Raw genomic sequence first — 15,996 nt, forward strand, 5'->3', positions numbered from 1 at the left:
TGGAATCCCTACCTACAACTATAACGACACACTGACCGCATGGCTAACATCTGAGTGTTTTTTGCAAAACAACATAATTATTACTACCTACTAACATAATAATATCTGCTAATGATGTAGGTATGTAACTTAATCTATTTGGGGGAGGGGGGTTACAAATTATAATTAATCAATGCTCCGCGACTTCATACTAGGTATTTATTTCGTAGTAGGTGGGTACTATACCGCAACATCCAACTACAGACTGGAAGTGGCAGTGGCGCGTTAACTATAACTCAGATGACGCAATCGATTGTCATGAGATTTAAAAGAGGACCCAGGGCTCGAAATGGAACGGAACGCACCGGAGCGCCGTTCCGGCTCGTGAATTTTGTAAAATTATCGCTCCATCTCGTGGAAAAAATATGTTGACCGTCTGAGCTAGATAGGCCATAGAATAGAAAATCTGTCACACATATTTTTATAAAATACACATACGATTTGATGACTATGTAAATATCTTCAGAAAATTTGTAGAGCGCTCCGGTTCATAAACTTTTCCATTTCGAGCGCTGAGAGAACCTCAAATGAGTTAAGTATATAATTATTAAATGATACCAAAATCATAAATGTTAACTTGATATTATAATATTTTTGTTTTTTTTAAAGGGAGCCTCAAATCAGTCATGATACCAACATCTTAAATGTTAATTTAACATAAGATTTTTTGAAGTTATACTTCCTTTGGCGCGTTTGGGAAAACAGATCAGAGTGTATTTTTGGCGTGTGACGAAGTTGCGCGCGCCGATGTAACACGTTTGGCGTGTGACGGAAGTTGCGCGTGCCGATGCAACACAACTTATTATTATGATTATATTCATTTCGGTCTCGAGGGTACATGCGCATGCGCATAATGTCATTTAGTTAGTCGTTCAATACAACCAAGTAAACAGCACGTGTTGTAAACATAACCAATATTTCTTTTATTTTAAGTCGTCGCTCACTCGAGCTTCAGCGAGTTTATTTTTCTAAATAATTCCTGAAAAAACAGTTAATATTGCTTTTCCATTTTTGTTGGCTAGTACTATATGACTTTAACTTAAGAGTTTAGTTTACCATAATTCTTTTCAAAACTGAAAGCAATAAAACACGATCTTGAAATAAGACTAAATTTTATGCAAATAAAAAAGTTGGAATTTATGGTTTTTATTTAATTATTTATCGTAAAGCCTCAAAATCAATCAGTCAGTACTTCGGATCTCCACCAACCCAAAACGCGATAACGCCAAAACGCGCAAAAACCGATGATGATGATATTATGGATACAGTCGTACAATATTATTTCCTTTATTAATTCGACTTACTTGTTACTCTAAACTTCTGCAAGGGAGTAATATAAATAAGGCAATTTAGCACCGCAGGCAACAATTATTATTTTGTATAAGAATGTGAGTGTTAACCCCAACATTTTTATTACCTCTTCGACTCGTAAGAGGTCGAACCTAGTACTGTGTTTAGATGTAGTGGAAATGCGATTTTTCAGTGCATTTCCGATAGCTTTCCACGTCTTATTCATATTATCCATACCGGCCAGTTGCGAGTTGCCGATCTATTCTAGCAGTTGGGTTTACTATTAAATGGAATTTAACATCTCAAAATGTATTCCCTAACGTACCCATTCGATTTTATTATCGCAATGTGGTGCGCGGGTGGGTGTAATTTTTAGCTCTAATTTAACAATACCTACATCCAAATACATACTAGAATGTATCAACTGGTACCTACACATGTAGTTGGTATTACATAACATAAAAATATATCTACAACAATGACATTAATAATGTCATTGATCTACACACATTTAAAGTAGTACGATCGTTTTGATAAAAATTAAGCCATAGTCGAAATGGCGCCGAGCGAGAGAAAGCGATGTAATAGGCTTGTGTAAGTGTAGTCAGGAATAGAAACTGTACGTAACAATAATCGCCATATCGTGGTGCGCACCAGAAGAATTGGCATCTGCGCATGCTCAATGTTAAATTGTTCCACTATTCCACTGGTTTCCCAAACTTGTTCTCCAATGGAACACTTCGTAAACCAGGAATTTTTTACGGAACACTTAGCTTATTTTTTAGGTTGGGTAATTCCTACTAGTAAAAATTTTAAAAATGTTATTAAAACGTATTAAGTATTTATTTAGTTTCGCCCAGAAATCATTTAAAGGCTGATATTTGTATTTTTGTTTCAAAACACTCACTTATTAAATCAATTAGATTTTCATAGTCACTTTCGCTTAAGCCTACTGGTTTAGCTGTCACGGAAAATGGATTCCGAACCTAGGAATCGTCCTTACTAGTTTACTTACATACGCACGGTGTGAGAAAAGATGGTCCTCCGCCTGTACCTAGTTATTGGACTTGGCGTCATAAACATCAGTGGAGACTGATCATCACTCGCCTTTCAATATGAAGTAGATTCTTTACTTATTTTACTTGTACTTAGTAGAAGATATTTAAATGTGGCGCAGTGTATTCCAAATTGTCGCGGAACACCTATTCAGCTTCGGCGGAACATAGTTTGGAAACCCTGGACTATAGTATCGTATACGGTATACCTATTGATATTATTATACCTGGAAGAATATTCTGATCGCGTCATGTAAAAGGCCTCGGAACTCGATAAGAACAATGAAGGACAGAAGTCGTGAAGGACGAAGAATCCCGCCTCTTTGGGTAGTACAGATTCAATATAATTTTATTAATACAAATAATTCTGCAAACGTTTTTCGCAATTTAGTCACAAAATACTTATGTAGGTATTATATTTTAAATAAGTTATTATAGAAACACAAATATGAGTAGCCGAGTATCAAAATAGGACATAAGCCATTTACAAAAAGTTGATTTTTTGTTTCGAATATACAGAAAAGCAATTTCAAAAATATTTTTTTCACTGAATAATGTTTGCGAGTAGGGAAATGGTAGGGAATCACGCAACATAAATTATTTTTCATATAATGGTATTCTTACTACATAATTAAATTAGTTAGTTTATCACAAAGAGATTGGCAATATTTAATCGAATTTTTGTTCTAAGGTTTGCTTAGATTTTTTACAATACACTGTAGTAATTATAGCCTTATGATTCTAACTATTATTATTGTAATTAATTACTATCTAAGGTTTTTTCTAAAGTGGTTTCGTATTACAGAGTGTTTTATAAATTTTAAGCACTACCATTATTAGTTATGGCAACATTAGAAACGTAAACGTGTAATGTCAAAATAACCAATGAAATTATTTCTTTTAGTAGAGATGGGGCTCTTTAATACATTTGACTTTATCAGCTGTACTCATAGTAATCAGGTAGGCAGTAGTCGTAATGTACGTTTAGGAATAATAAAATTAACAGTGTAGCTACATAAATTATTGTAAAAGCTAAAATGTTATTGTGTACCATTGAAAGCATACACATTTGAAATATTGCAAATGTACATACAATTGAGGTAAGAAGAAATTACAATATTCAACCAAATTGTTGTACGTAGTAGGTACTGTTACACCCATGATTATTGGGCCTCTCCCGATAGTATAAATTACGTAATTATTAGGTGTAACCATGTCACCTGACCTCTAGTGAACAATAGACGTACGTACGTCCAAAATTCCTTGATTAACTGTCAAAATATTCAACATGTACTTAGCACGTAAGAATTGTATCTAATTATAATAATACTATGTCAGGGAAAAATGTGATTGTGCCGAATAAAAGAGACGAAAGCCAAATAAATTTAATATTAAGGAGTATGTTAAAAAAAGATGACAACACTGCTCGATATAAAAAGGTCTAGGGTCTCCATTTAAAGAGTGAGGATCGGCCCTCACGACTCGGGAATAGAAAAGAAAAAAATACGTAATCGAGCATGGAAGTGAAAAATGGGATACGAAGTGAAAGGCCATAGATTAACAGTTGTGAACGATAATAATTATTAATATCGAAACTAAAATTAAGAACATAAAACATTTGGAAGTGTAACTAACATGAGTAATCTAAGAATATAAATCGACCAAAATAAAACGAGTTTCATTTAATCCTACCATGAAACAGATGGAAATTTAATAAATTTTTGTGAATCCCAGATCCTACCAACATCCCGAGCTAGCCACAGGATCCGGGATATCTTAGTACCTAGTATAGTAATTCATAATATCATTTACGTTAAACATGGCGTTCGTTAGGATGGTGTTCAAAAATATATTTTATTCTTAGAATAGTCTAGTATGTTTATTTTACTCATCAATATTGTGAAATAGTGAGGAATAAAATTATAATTTTAGTTTTTAAAAATCATACTAGGGTATTGCTTAATTCTATTTTTTTAATATTAATCTTCTATTGAATACTAAAAAAATCTTAATTTAAGCCAATTCTTGAAGCTATAATACAGCGTCCAAAATATAATATTTTTTCAAGATAAAGTATCTCCATAAAAAAGAACTTGACATAATGAAATGTAGTGGTGGGGCACGCGCATTGTAAGATGTATGTCGCAAATTTGAATTCCACTTCTCAGAAACTAGATGTTTTTGCAAGAAGTTTAGTATTGGGTTCAGGAGCATGGACCCAATATCATTATTCTTTTTAAAATTTAACTTCCACTCACTGGAGACTCTGTGTAAGGAAGGATTTGAACAAGAAATCCATGTTACTTCCCATTCGCTCTTATGAAATAAAATAATAGGACTACTCTTCCTTGTAAGTAATAATGAAAATATTATTCGATACCAATAGGCAACAATTACCTAGCATCATTTCGTTACTTTTATCCGGGTACGGACAAGTGATACCCCATCACTATAGTTGTCAAATGCCAAGAGGCTATAAGAGAATATAAGAGGTATTCGATGTTTTCCAAGTCGAATTTTATTTTAGTTTAAGTTACTTTATTTTATTAACGTGTGATAAAAGTATACGGGAAGAAATTAGTTAACAAAATACTAATAATAAACAAATTCTTTCGTTTAGGGTTATTTAAACCGTATCAATTTCAATCCAGCTGTTTTGAATACGAAACCGGAGTGTTTTCGATTAATATGGTGGTAAGCACATTTCGTAATCATATTTCATTTTAAAATAACCAAGTCAGCAATATTGTAATCCAACGAACATCATTTGTAAAGTGTGTCCATTCATTTATGCTTAGTAAACAGACTTATTTAGTATGTAGTCAGTTCCAGTCATGACTAACTTCGGCGGTGGAAACAGATGGAGGGTACTCCATACCCTTAGGCTTAGTGAAATTTAACCTTATCACCGACAGCCAATTTTTACTAGGTGGACACTTCTAGGCCAGCTATTTTCGTAATAAAATATATCCCTTAAAAATATGAAATAGGAACAGAATGATAAATATTTGTGAAAACTTACCAACACAACATGTTTGTCGATTTTATCGTGAATATTTTCACACTAAAATGATAAATATTGTTTAGAAAATATGCACAGAATGTTTATTCAGAAGTTATGACGTTTACAAGAACCCACGAGTTAACTCGTCCGTGGCACGGATCAGGTTAATTCACGTATTTTAATGTTTGAAGTGTTAAAAAGTACAATATTTATTAATTTTATTTATTGTAATCGTATTCTTCATAAGAGTTGAAAGAATGTAAGTTTCTAATGTGTAAAACACTGACTAATTATGACGAGACATGTAAGATATTCAGAACATGTTAGATAGATTCATTTGATTCAAATTTACATTGATTGTAAATTTAGTATAGCACCAAATGTACCAAAACACTTATTGGAAAGCAAAAGCATTGAGTTATTTAATGTCTGCCGGTAATTTCTAGATTCTAATTGATTTGAGTTTTCTAAAACTCTAGATTGTTAAACATATTTAGAATCAGAAACTGTAATAAAAATATTTGTTTATATAGTATGCATATGGATATCTTGCACCTATGTATTGTGTTATTGTCAACTGGCATTTAATGTACGTATGTGCTAAAAATGTGGCAGTTGGAATCTGGTGTGTAACATGCTATTACTACTTAAATGTGATTTAATTGAATTGGCTGTGATGACTTGATGGGTGAGGGTCAGACATTAGAGTGGTTGTAGTATAAGCGTGCATTTATGATCAAATTTTAATAAACCTACCACCACTAGTGGTTGAAAACACTAGATGCAAAATAATTTTCTGTCACAGTAAGTAGAAATGGCCGATATGTTTAGTGAGGAGCCAAAACAATATCGATGTAGCCTGTATTTTAATACGTTTTGTGAAAGTGGGAGGTATAGACCAGGTGCTGTCATCGAATCCGTATATAGAATTAGGGAAACTCACTTTCTTTTGTGATTCGTCTAGTTGAGACCATAGTATACACGAAAAGTCATGGTACCAGGCCGGGCAGTGAACGTGGCTTCTACTCCTCATCTCCATAACTTGGTACTTGATGGGCATCGGGCACGTGCCTCAGACTTGTCCACATAATATGACTGATGCAGTTTTTTTTGTGATTTGAATAGCTGAGACTATAGTATAGCTGAAAAGTCACGGTGCCATATCAGAGAGTTGTGGCTCCCACTCCTCACCTCCGTACTTGCGCATCTATTCTATACACATGGCAGCTATCGAGGGTAGTTTATCATATTTATGTATCAAGGTATTATAATTTATTGTTACAATAAGTTAGCTGTCAAAACTGTCTATCTCACTCTAAAAGTTAACACAGCCAAGAGAGAGGCTGTTAAAACATAGCACTCTTTGACAGTTCAGACGGTTAACTTATCGTAACAATTAACTGCCTCAATACATAAATATGTTAAACTACCCTCAATAGCCGCCGATAGCAGCCTTGTGTATACAATAGATGCGCTGATACCTGATGAGCACTGCGCGCGCACTTTGAATTCGCCTGAATAATATGATATACACAGTTTATTTTGTGAATACATGGGACGATGGTATACAAGAAAAATCATGGTGGCATTACCGGAAGTGGTCGTAAATCCAACATCTCACCCCCTAACTTAGAATTGCAATGGTACTGTGCGAGCGCCTTAGTTTCGTATGAGAAATGCAGTTTGATTTTGAATATTGTTTAAAGTTGGCCATTGGCTTCAAGAATATGCATGGCGTCAAAAAGTTTATTGGTTTCGTTATCTTTTGTACTCACATACCATAAAGTGTATGAGCCTTAAAGTAACAAGAAGTGATGGTGAAGGTTTTTATGTGTTATTCTGGATAACAGTGATTAGTTAGTATCTGGGTGAGCAACGTGTTTTCAACTAAACTGCCACTGTGTATTTTTTTTTTTTTTAAAAGTGTAAAATATAACATAATTGTAATTTTTGTTGCAGGCACCGAAAGGAAAACCAGCCACCAAAGGGGCAAAGCAAATAGTTGATGAAAATGCTGCCACCCTAGTATTTTATAGAAATATGGGCCTCGGAGCTACAGCAATATATTGCTTAGTAATGTGTATATTCTTCTTTGAAAGTATCACGGGAGGTATTATTGTAAGTATTTTTATTAATTTAATCCATTTCCAGGTGGATAGTGTTATAGATTTATAGATATCTAAGTATTTGCTTCAAAGTTTAGTCATTTCATAAATATTAAATGTAGGTATGCAATTTTCGCAATTGTGTTTAATTCAACATTCAAATCAACATAAATCAATATTTTTACGTGATAATTCAGAAGTCTACGTTTAAAGATTGTGGAACGTTTGAAAACTGTGGCATTCATAATAATCCATCATAATGCTAGGGTAGTAAATAGTAGTAATACTCTACCGACTGGCTCGCCTGATCATATAATAATAATGTTTATTCTTTGCAGGTCCTGTTTTTTCTCACTACAGCAATTTATCAAATCTGTTTCTATTTGATGCGCTTTGCAGCTAAACCAACGTATTCTGAAACAGGACAACTTTCTGATACTGGAACTGATCTAAATATGGAAGGGGGAATTGCTGAGTGAGTATTATAATATATCCACGAAACTTTTTAGGTATATACCATACGTACTGTCATTTTGGTACTTTAACAGAATTTTTTTTGTGTACTCATTAGTAGCTAATTCACACTTTATTCTTCCTGGCACTGCAACCCTATGTGGGTCTTGGTCTCCTCTCGCATCTGCCTCCATTCAGGTTTATCCAAAGCCGCCTCCCTCCAGTTTTGGACGCTCAAGGTCTGTAAATGGAACTCAACCTATTTCTCCATTAGGTACTTAGTTGATCAGGTTTTCATTTGCCTTCAGGCTTCCCGAATGTCAGTTTTTGTCGTATGCGTGACTTGTCCATTCTGTGTCCTGGCCCTGCCATATAAAACGGCTCAATTTTACCCATATCCCATACAATTTATTATTGTATTACACGTTTCCATCTTACGCAGCACGTTCTCCCCAAATGAGCTCTTCACTCTTTCCATGTTTTTAGGCATTTCAAATGTTTTCAAAGGTTTGGAACATAGCACTCCCGTTAAACTGAAATAACATTTGTTGCCTGGCATGATTCTTCTCGTAATTTCGATTTTAAAGGCTGGGTATTTTGATGATTCATTTTAGCATGGTTGTAATATATTTTATTGTACCTAGTGACAGTTTGATATTGTAATTGCGTTTTTTTGTGATGTATTGATAAATATATAACTTTATTATTTCTTTCAGGCATGTTAAGGACTTGATAATTCTGACAGCCGGTACACAGCTGCTTTCTTTGGTAACAAATTACTTTTGGCTGTTATTATTGTTGGCGCCGATGCAAGCCATGTTTATGCTGTGGCGATCAGTGCTCTCACCTTGGTTTTTCCAAGACTCATCCCCTCAGCAGCCCATCGATGATAAAAAGCAAAGAAAACTCGATAGAAAGATGAAGATGCAAAAGAATTGATTTGATACTAAACAAATTATAATATTAGTTATGTATGAAATCTTATGACACTGAATAGTGCCCTTGTAAAATAGCCAAAAACAAAACAGCCAATCACAGCAGCCTTCATAAAATACCCACAGTATGCTTAGGCAATATTATAATGTATGTACATATTTATTTGTTATGTTGGTTGCATTTTGTGTTTACTGGTTACTAGCGTAAAATAGTTGTTTTTATTAGCATCATTATTAGAAGGATCTGATATAGTAGCACCAACGATGGGTTAAGGTTGCATCCTCTCTAAAATTCAATAGCTAGACTCTACTGGTATATTCTACTTTATTTTACTTGTGACCATGAGGATATTTGCACCGCTAAGTGTGAGTAAAAAAAAAGATGTCTTAGTCATTAGCCATATGGTACACTAGAATACATTGTAAAAGGACAAGCACTAGATGACTAGAATGTAGGTGGTGTGAAGATCTGTGCTCATTCTCCTACTTATTTAAAGTTTGCCTTTTCTTTGTGGCTGGATGCATCCATCATTTGGTTGAAAATTCCAACTACATTGCCTTAAAAGCGCTGCGTTATTCAAAGAAATATGCGTATTTTGGGTACATATCGTTATGAGATGGTTATTTTAAAATGCAAATGGATGAATATAAATCAGTAATGTTCACGATAGCACTGTTATATTGGCGTTGCATCTAAATCATGTTTTGCTTGTGGTACATGTAGATTAAAATGTTTTATATAATATTATAATTTCGATATACTTGTTGTGTTTTAAATCTATATAAATTGAAGCAAAGAAGTGCCCCAGCCCAAGTTAATCAAAAAAATGTTTAAGATTTTGAACTATCAACATATTGCTGCCATATATGAATGTAATAATCTGACATGTTCGTTTATTCTATTTTTATAGCTTAATATGCTTAATAATTTATCATTGGTGCTACTAAATTCATATTTAATATTGCTGTAAGTTAGGATTCAATTTTTTCATACATTGGGGCTTGTTCATAAATGATGTCATACACTTTATGGTATTTTTTGACCCCCATGTCATCACACTTCATCACAAAAGTTACATTCCTGTTTAAATTACATCACATTCTTAAACTTCTCCCATTCGTTAAAAAACAAATTCATTGAAAATGATTGATTTCAGTACCTATATTGGAGTTTTCCTATTTACAATAACATAGTTTTGAGATAAACGCAATTAAAGATTTTGCTACTATGAAATTTATTAAATATAGCACACTTTACTCAAGTATATCTTGTCAACAGATATTTATGTACAACATAGAGTTTTGTGTCACCAATAAATATGATTACGGCGTTATCGAAACCTAACTCAAAACATGCATTTTACCACGTTTTTATTAGCTCGTATTCTTGTTTGTCCGGTACAGATTTTTCCTTGTGTGTCCAGTATAAATTTTTTCTTGTTTGTCCATGATTTGTTTTGGACGATTGAAGATTTTTAATTAACTTCCCAACTAGCTAGACATTTGAAACTTTTAGAATATATCAGAACACAATGACAATTCATTCTTTTAATACTTTTAGCCATTTTTAAGCAGAATTGAATTCATTTTCAGTTAATTCTGTTTTGTATGGAAAGTTATTATTGTTGGTTGCTACCAACTAAATTATTAATATATACGTGCGTTACTATGGAAAGCAATATGAAATGTCAAAATGACATTTCAGTATTCTCTATTTATTCAGTATTTCTATCAAGTACAATAAAAAGTTTTTATTAACACATAGAATTGTCAAGTTTATATGTTCAACAGAAAATTTAAAAACGTGGTAGGTATATAAAAAGTTCTTTTTATCTTGTAATTATTTGTAGTTAGGCCCTTGTAATCCTAAAACACCATATTGTTCTCATGAAGTATTTTATTCTCCTATCGGTATTGTGATGCACACATTTTCTAAATCTCCACCTATCCCCTCTGTCGTAAATCATCTCATTATATCAGACCCTCTCCCTCCTTAGTATGTGTCACTATATATCGAGTGCTTAAAGTCAGACAACGTTATCTACAAAAAAGTGTTTTTTTTTTTTTTTTGAGATAACGTTATTTTACATTTACGGCTACATGATAGTCAAACAACGTTATGTCAATCTTTTCTAATTTCTTATTAAATCGTCAGTAAAGTTTAACGCTAATTACATAAGTTACTCTTGTTTTCATATTTTTTTAAAACTATCCCTATAAATTTTAACATCATCATAAGCAAGATAAATGTACAATACACAATAAATTATAAAATATTAACATTAGGTTTTAAATAAACATTTCCCTTGTAAAGTTACAAGAATCTAAAATAACGATTTTTGGCTCTCCTGTAAAGTTGCACTTTTGTAGATAGTGTTGTTTGACACTAAGCCCTCGATATATGGGTGACTCATAAGCTTTGTTTGACTTTCTCCTCAAAATGTATGAAAATGTTGGACTTGAAAATTCGAGTATTTGTATCCAATGTTGATTATTTTATAGTTACTGGTGTAAAATTTACTTATGCTGCCCGCTATTATTACTCAGAATGTGTTTCATTTGCAAAATCTGTATTGGTACATAATATTCTAAGTGCGTTTGATGATTATCACAATGCCTCAATAATATATAATTTACAAACAATAAATATGGCACAACGAAGAATTAAGTTACCAGTTCAGTCAAAACAATGCCCAGAATATTTTCAGCTGTTGCTAATAGTATTTACAGGGGTGACATTTTCTTTGCTAATAATTCAAGTTCTTCCATTTGATTCAATCATTGTGTATGTATTCTTGAAAGAATTAATTCTATCACAACATATCCGCCCCCAAAATATTATATATTTTCAAAATTAGAAGCAATGCAAAATTTTATTAAATTAGTAATGTTTCTATAAAATAATATAGCATCTGAATATTCTTTGAGACAATTTATTAAGTTCATCATTTCACATTTGCTGTTCATTAAAATAAAGAATGATGTGTTGATAATTTTAATACTTGCTTTTTTGTAAGTGTTAAAGTTAAAGCATTATTATTATATAATAAATCCTTTTTGTTATTTGCATTATTGTTTCTAATATAATGCAGCTTCCATTATACAATGCGACTTATACTATTTGGACCTGGATTGAAAAGAAAAATTAAATACAAAATATTAATTGTTTGTGTGGCTTGAATTATTACTGCTTGGTGTATGATCTATGTTGTATTCCTCCACTCATAAATGTCATCGTCACTCCGACACAGATTATTAGCAGTGATAAATTTCTGAAAACCTTTTTCAATAGACACTGGAGTAATTTGCTGCCAGGTAGTGACAAAATGCAATATTATGTAATATTTGTCTTAGAGCTTGAATATGATACGAATATTTTCGTTTACAACACAATATTATTTTCAATATTTCTGTAATTATGATGAATATTTCGTAATACAGGTATTATTCCTTGACTAACATTTTGCACAAGCGATTGGAAAAAAAGTTTTTTGACAAATAAATCATTTTTGAGTTTCGCATAATATGAAAGTGGTCAAAACGTTTTTTAAATTTCATCATTTTAATTATTTGTATGAAACTTGACTTACAACCAAAATGTAGGAAAGTAACTCAAAACGTAAATCCATTTAATTGAAATTAGTTTTATTATTGATATAATTTTGTAAACTCACAATTATTAACCTTGATATATTATTATAATATCTGACCATTATTACTATTTATCTCAACTAGTTAATTCAATAATATGGTTGTTCATATTGTTTAATTTTTTTTATATGACCTGATATTTTTACTTTAGTTTTGCGTATGTACCTAGTTTATTTTTGCTCATTAGATTGAATTCAAATGTAACATTGTTTATACCTACTCATTTTTTAAATATTATAAATTTAGCGAATTTCAAAATCAAAATGTCATTTTTTCTCTTTATGTACTTTTTTAAATAGCTAATAATAAAATTTATAAACAATATGTAGTTCGGTTTGAGCATTAAATATAATTTATTATTGCGTTAACATTAATATGGAGAGCGCTTATGTACCCTTTGTTTCTTTTCAATAATACGGTGAAACTTTTTGAATACACCTATTATAACATCAACACCAAATAGTACTATAAACGCAATGTTGTTTTTTATGCACTTGTTAAAATTTTCCATTGGAAAAAATGTTATTTAATATTAAGTTTCTATAAAATGTAGTACGTATCACAGGTTTGAATAATGTCTCCAGTAAAAGAAATAACAACAAAATTATTATTTAATTTTATTTATAATAAATTTGCCACATTATATTATAATAAACCATTTTTACTAAAAATAAAATTATATAATGAACATAATGTGTTGTTATTTCTTTTAACCATCATGTCTTTCCACCAAGAAATAACAATTAATAATTATATTATTAACGTCTTCAGCCTCTCTAACTCTAAATTTGATAGATATATTATATTTACAACTCTAGTTAGCAGTATAATTATTAATACATAACGTCAGTCCACCTTGTAAACCACTCAAATCCAAAGCAAATTATTTTTCGATGTTGATAATTTCGATGATTAAATAATGTATAATATTATTCATTTTAATGTATGTTCGAAATTCAAAAAAAATAAAACATGACAAGCTCGATTCCTGGTACATATTTAGGCGCTTTACAAAGTTTTCTGTTGTATTAACACAATTTATGAGGTATTTGTGGATTGTTTTTTGAAACGATTCCTCGTATTAGGGGTGGAAGAATTTTACACAGATGTAAATACTTAATACTACTAGCGTTTTCAATAAAAATGACAGTTTTGAACAAAATGGGATTTGTGAGTTTTTTGGATTTGGATTAAAACACGTGAGCATGTATATTTTTGCAACCAATATTTTTGATGATTAAATACGGTCAAACTATACCAACATAAAATCGTTTCTGCCAATTTATACTTCAAATGTGCTATACATGGTTACATCTTTTTCTTCCTACTTTTTCATATTAAGTTGTGAATGTCTTAGACATTAAATTTGTAATCTTTTCTCGTTATTAAATGAATTTGATTTTTGTATGTATATTAAAATTGGCAGAATACTCAACATAAAAAACATTTTACATAAAAATGTTGTATGTATTAAAATTTGGACAGAGATGATGTACCTAGGTGGAACAATATTTTGATATAATATTCAGCATAGAGTAAATGATTGAAAAGAAAATTTGTTGTTAACCTAAGATCTCTTAAATTTAATATTGTTGGGTATAATTTGCAAAGTATATATTATATTATTCATACAGTGGAACCCCGATCTACCATTCTCGCATAAATCGTTTTCCCGTACGGATCGTTCATTTTTGAAAGTCCCGCCAAACACCTACAAGAACATTGTTAAATAATCCCGCATTAACCGTTCCCTGATTTATCGTTTTCCTCGATCTATCGTCTAAATATTATGGTCCCGTCACAAATATTATCCCGATGACCGCTTTTATTGAATATTTTTCATTTCTCTTTCATATAATTGTTTATAATACATACATATGGACCTTTCAGTCGCGTCGCTTTGTTGGCATAGGTCGGTCGGCGCTCAGGCTTGCCTCGCATCTCGTATCACGAATTTTTATAAGTTGCAACTAAAATGCCCTCCACGAAGAAAACTAGAACTCTAGCTGAGAAACTGAAAATAATTCAATACGTCGAAAAAAATCCAGGAGAAAACAATTATTTTAAAAAGAAAAAATTTATATCCGCATTTATCATTTTTTTTTCAGGGTCCCTTAAAAACCGTAGAATTGAGGTTTCACTGTAATATTATTTTTAAGTTTTTTTATGACATGAAAATCCGAAGTTTATATGAGTACAAAGAAATTTCTCCCTGACATATAATTACGCAAATCTTGGTTTCTTCTTCTCTTACAAAATGTTTAAAAAAGTGGATCATATTATGCTCAGGTATTTTACCAATGTAAATAAAATTAGAAGTATGTAATAATGTCATAAAAATACATATTTACATAATTTCTTATTCAAAATTAATACTATTGACTGAGAGTACATGGTGGTATTTGAATTTGAATTCTAATTGATTTAAATTTTGTACTACTCCTCCTTAGGCATTTTTTGCAACCTGGGTTCTGCCAACTTCCAACACTTCAGACTACTTTACATAGTAATAATATTTCTATGATCGTTTACTGTATTCATTTGGTATATTAATAGTAATAAATTGAAGATGCCAAAAATGAAACCCGGGTTACAAAAAATGACATGAAACAGTACAAAACAATTAATATTTTAATATCCATCACCGTTCAGGCAAAAGTCACCAACCCAAAAAACATCATTTCGAGATATCGCAATTTGAAAGTTTGGAGATGAAGGAAAATTTTTTTGATTTTCAGATTTTAATGTTTTTAAGGTTTTATCTTCAGTACACAATTTTCTCATGTCTTATTAATACATTTTTAGGTTACTTTTACTTTTGATGCCAGTTAATACAGCTGGAAGGTTTTGATGGAGGCAAGGAAACTAAAATGTGGTTTGGTGACTTTTGCTTGTTAATAATCTGGACCAAAGCAATTTTATTATGACAAGCTAAGGTAACTATTCCTGTTTAATTATTTTTGCCTATTTCAGACAGGTGTTAGAAGTTTTCAAATGACAAATCAGTAAGTCACCAAATATAGTTTAGTAACTTTTGCTTCTATATTTATAACGAAGAATTTATTTTTTATTGTGTCAATAATCTCTCTCCGCCTATAATGACTTATGCTTGTTAAGATTTTATCGAAAGTCATTCAGTGAAAAACAAATAATTCAGATTTAAGTAATGGTTTACTAACTTATGTACCGTGGTGACTTTTGCATCTTAAGGAACATAATTTTACGCTTCGGGTGACATACTTAGATCATTACTGCTTTTTTGAGGGTTGGTGACTTTTGCCTGAATGGTGACGATATGACCTATACGTTAGAGCAATAAATTAATTTTACCTATATTGCGTTTGCCATTTATTTTTGTCAGTCTTTCCATTAGTTGGTGTGAGAGTATACATATTTATATCATATTTTTAATTCTCTAGAAAGTGTTTGACTTTTATAGTAATTTAATTATATTGCGACAATAT

At 31.6% G+C, this 15,996-nt stretch overlaps 1 protein-coding gene across 1 annotated transcript; it reads left to right on the forward strand.

Moving 5' to 3' along the window:
* The first annotated feature begins 4,829 nt into the window (after nt 1-4,829).
* LOC147079677 (transmembrane protein 208) lies at nt 4,830-10,004 on the forward strand. The gene is made up of 4 exons (XM_085943091.1): nt 4,830-5,078; nt 7,348-7,506; nt 7,832-7,968; nt 8,663-10,004. Exons 1-4 carry the CDS (start codon nt 5,073-5,075, stop codon nt 8,883-8,885), a joined length of 525 nt encoding a protein of 174 aa, XP_085799217.1. The 5' UTR covers nt 4,830-5,072; the 3' UTR covers nt 8,886-10,004.
* The last annotated feature ends 5,992 nt before the right edge of the window (nt 10,005-15,996 follow it).

Source organism: Rhyacophila brunnea, unplaced genomic scaffold (assembly GCF_057557595.1).
Source record: "Rhyacophila brunnea isolate RB1 unplaced genomic scaffold, BYU_Rbru_1.0 scaffold_1, whole genome shotgun sequence".
In the NCBI taxonomy this organism is placed as follows: Eukaryota; Metazoa; Arthropoda; class Insecta; order Trichoptera; family Rhyacophilidae; genus Rhyacophila; species Rhyacophila brunnea.

Coding starts and splice junctions, on each gene's coding strand:
- LOC147079677 (XM_085943091.1), top strand. Junction 7,507..7,831: donor GTATCACGGGAGGTATTATT/GTAAGTATTTTT, acceptor TATTCTTTGCAG/GTCCTGTTTTTTCTCACTAC. Junction 7,969..8,662: donor ATGGAAGGGGGAATTGCTGA/GTGAGTATTATA, acceptor TATTTCTTTCAG/GCATGTTAAGGACTTGATAA.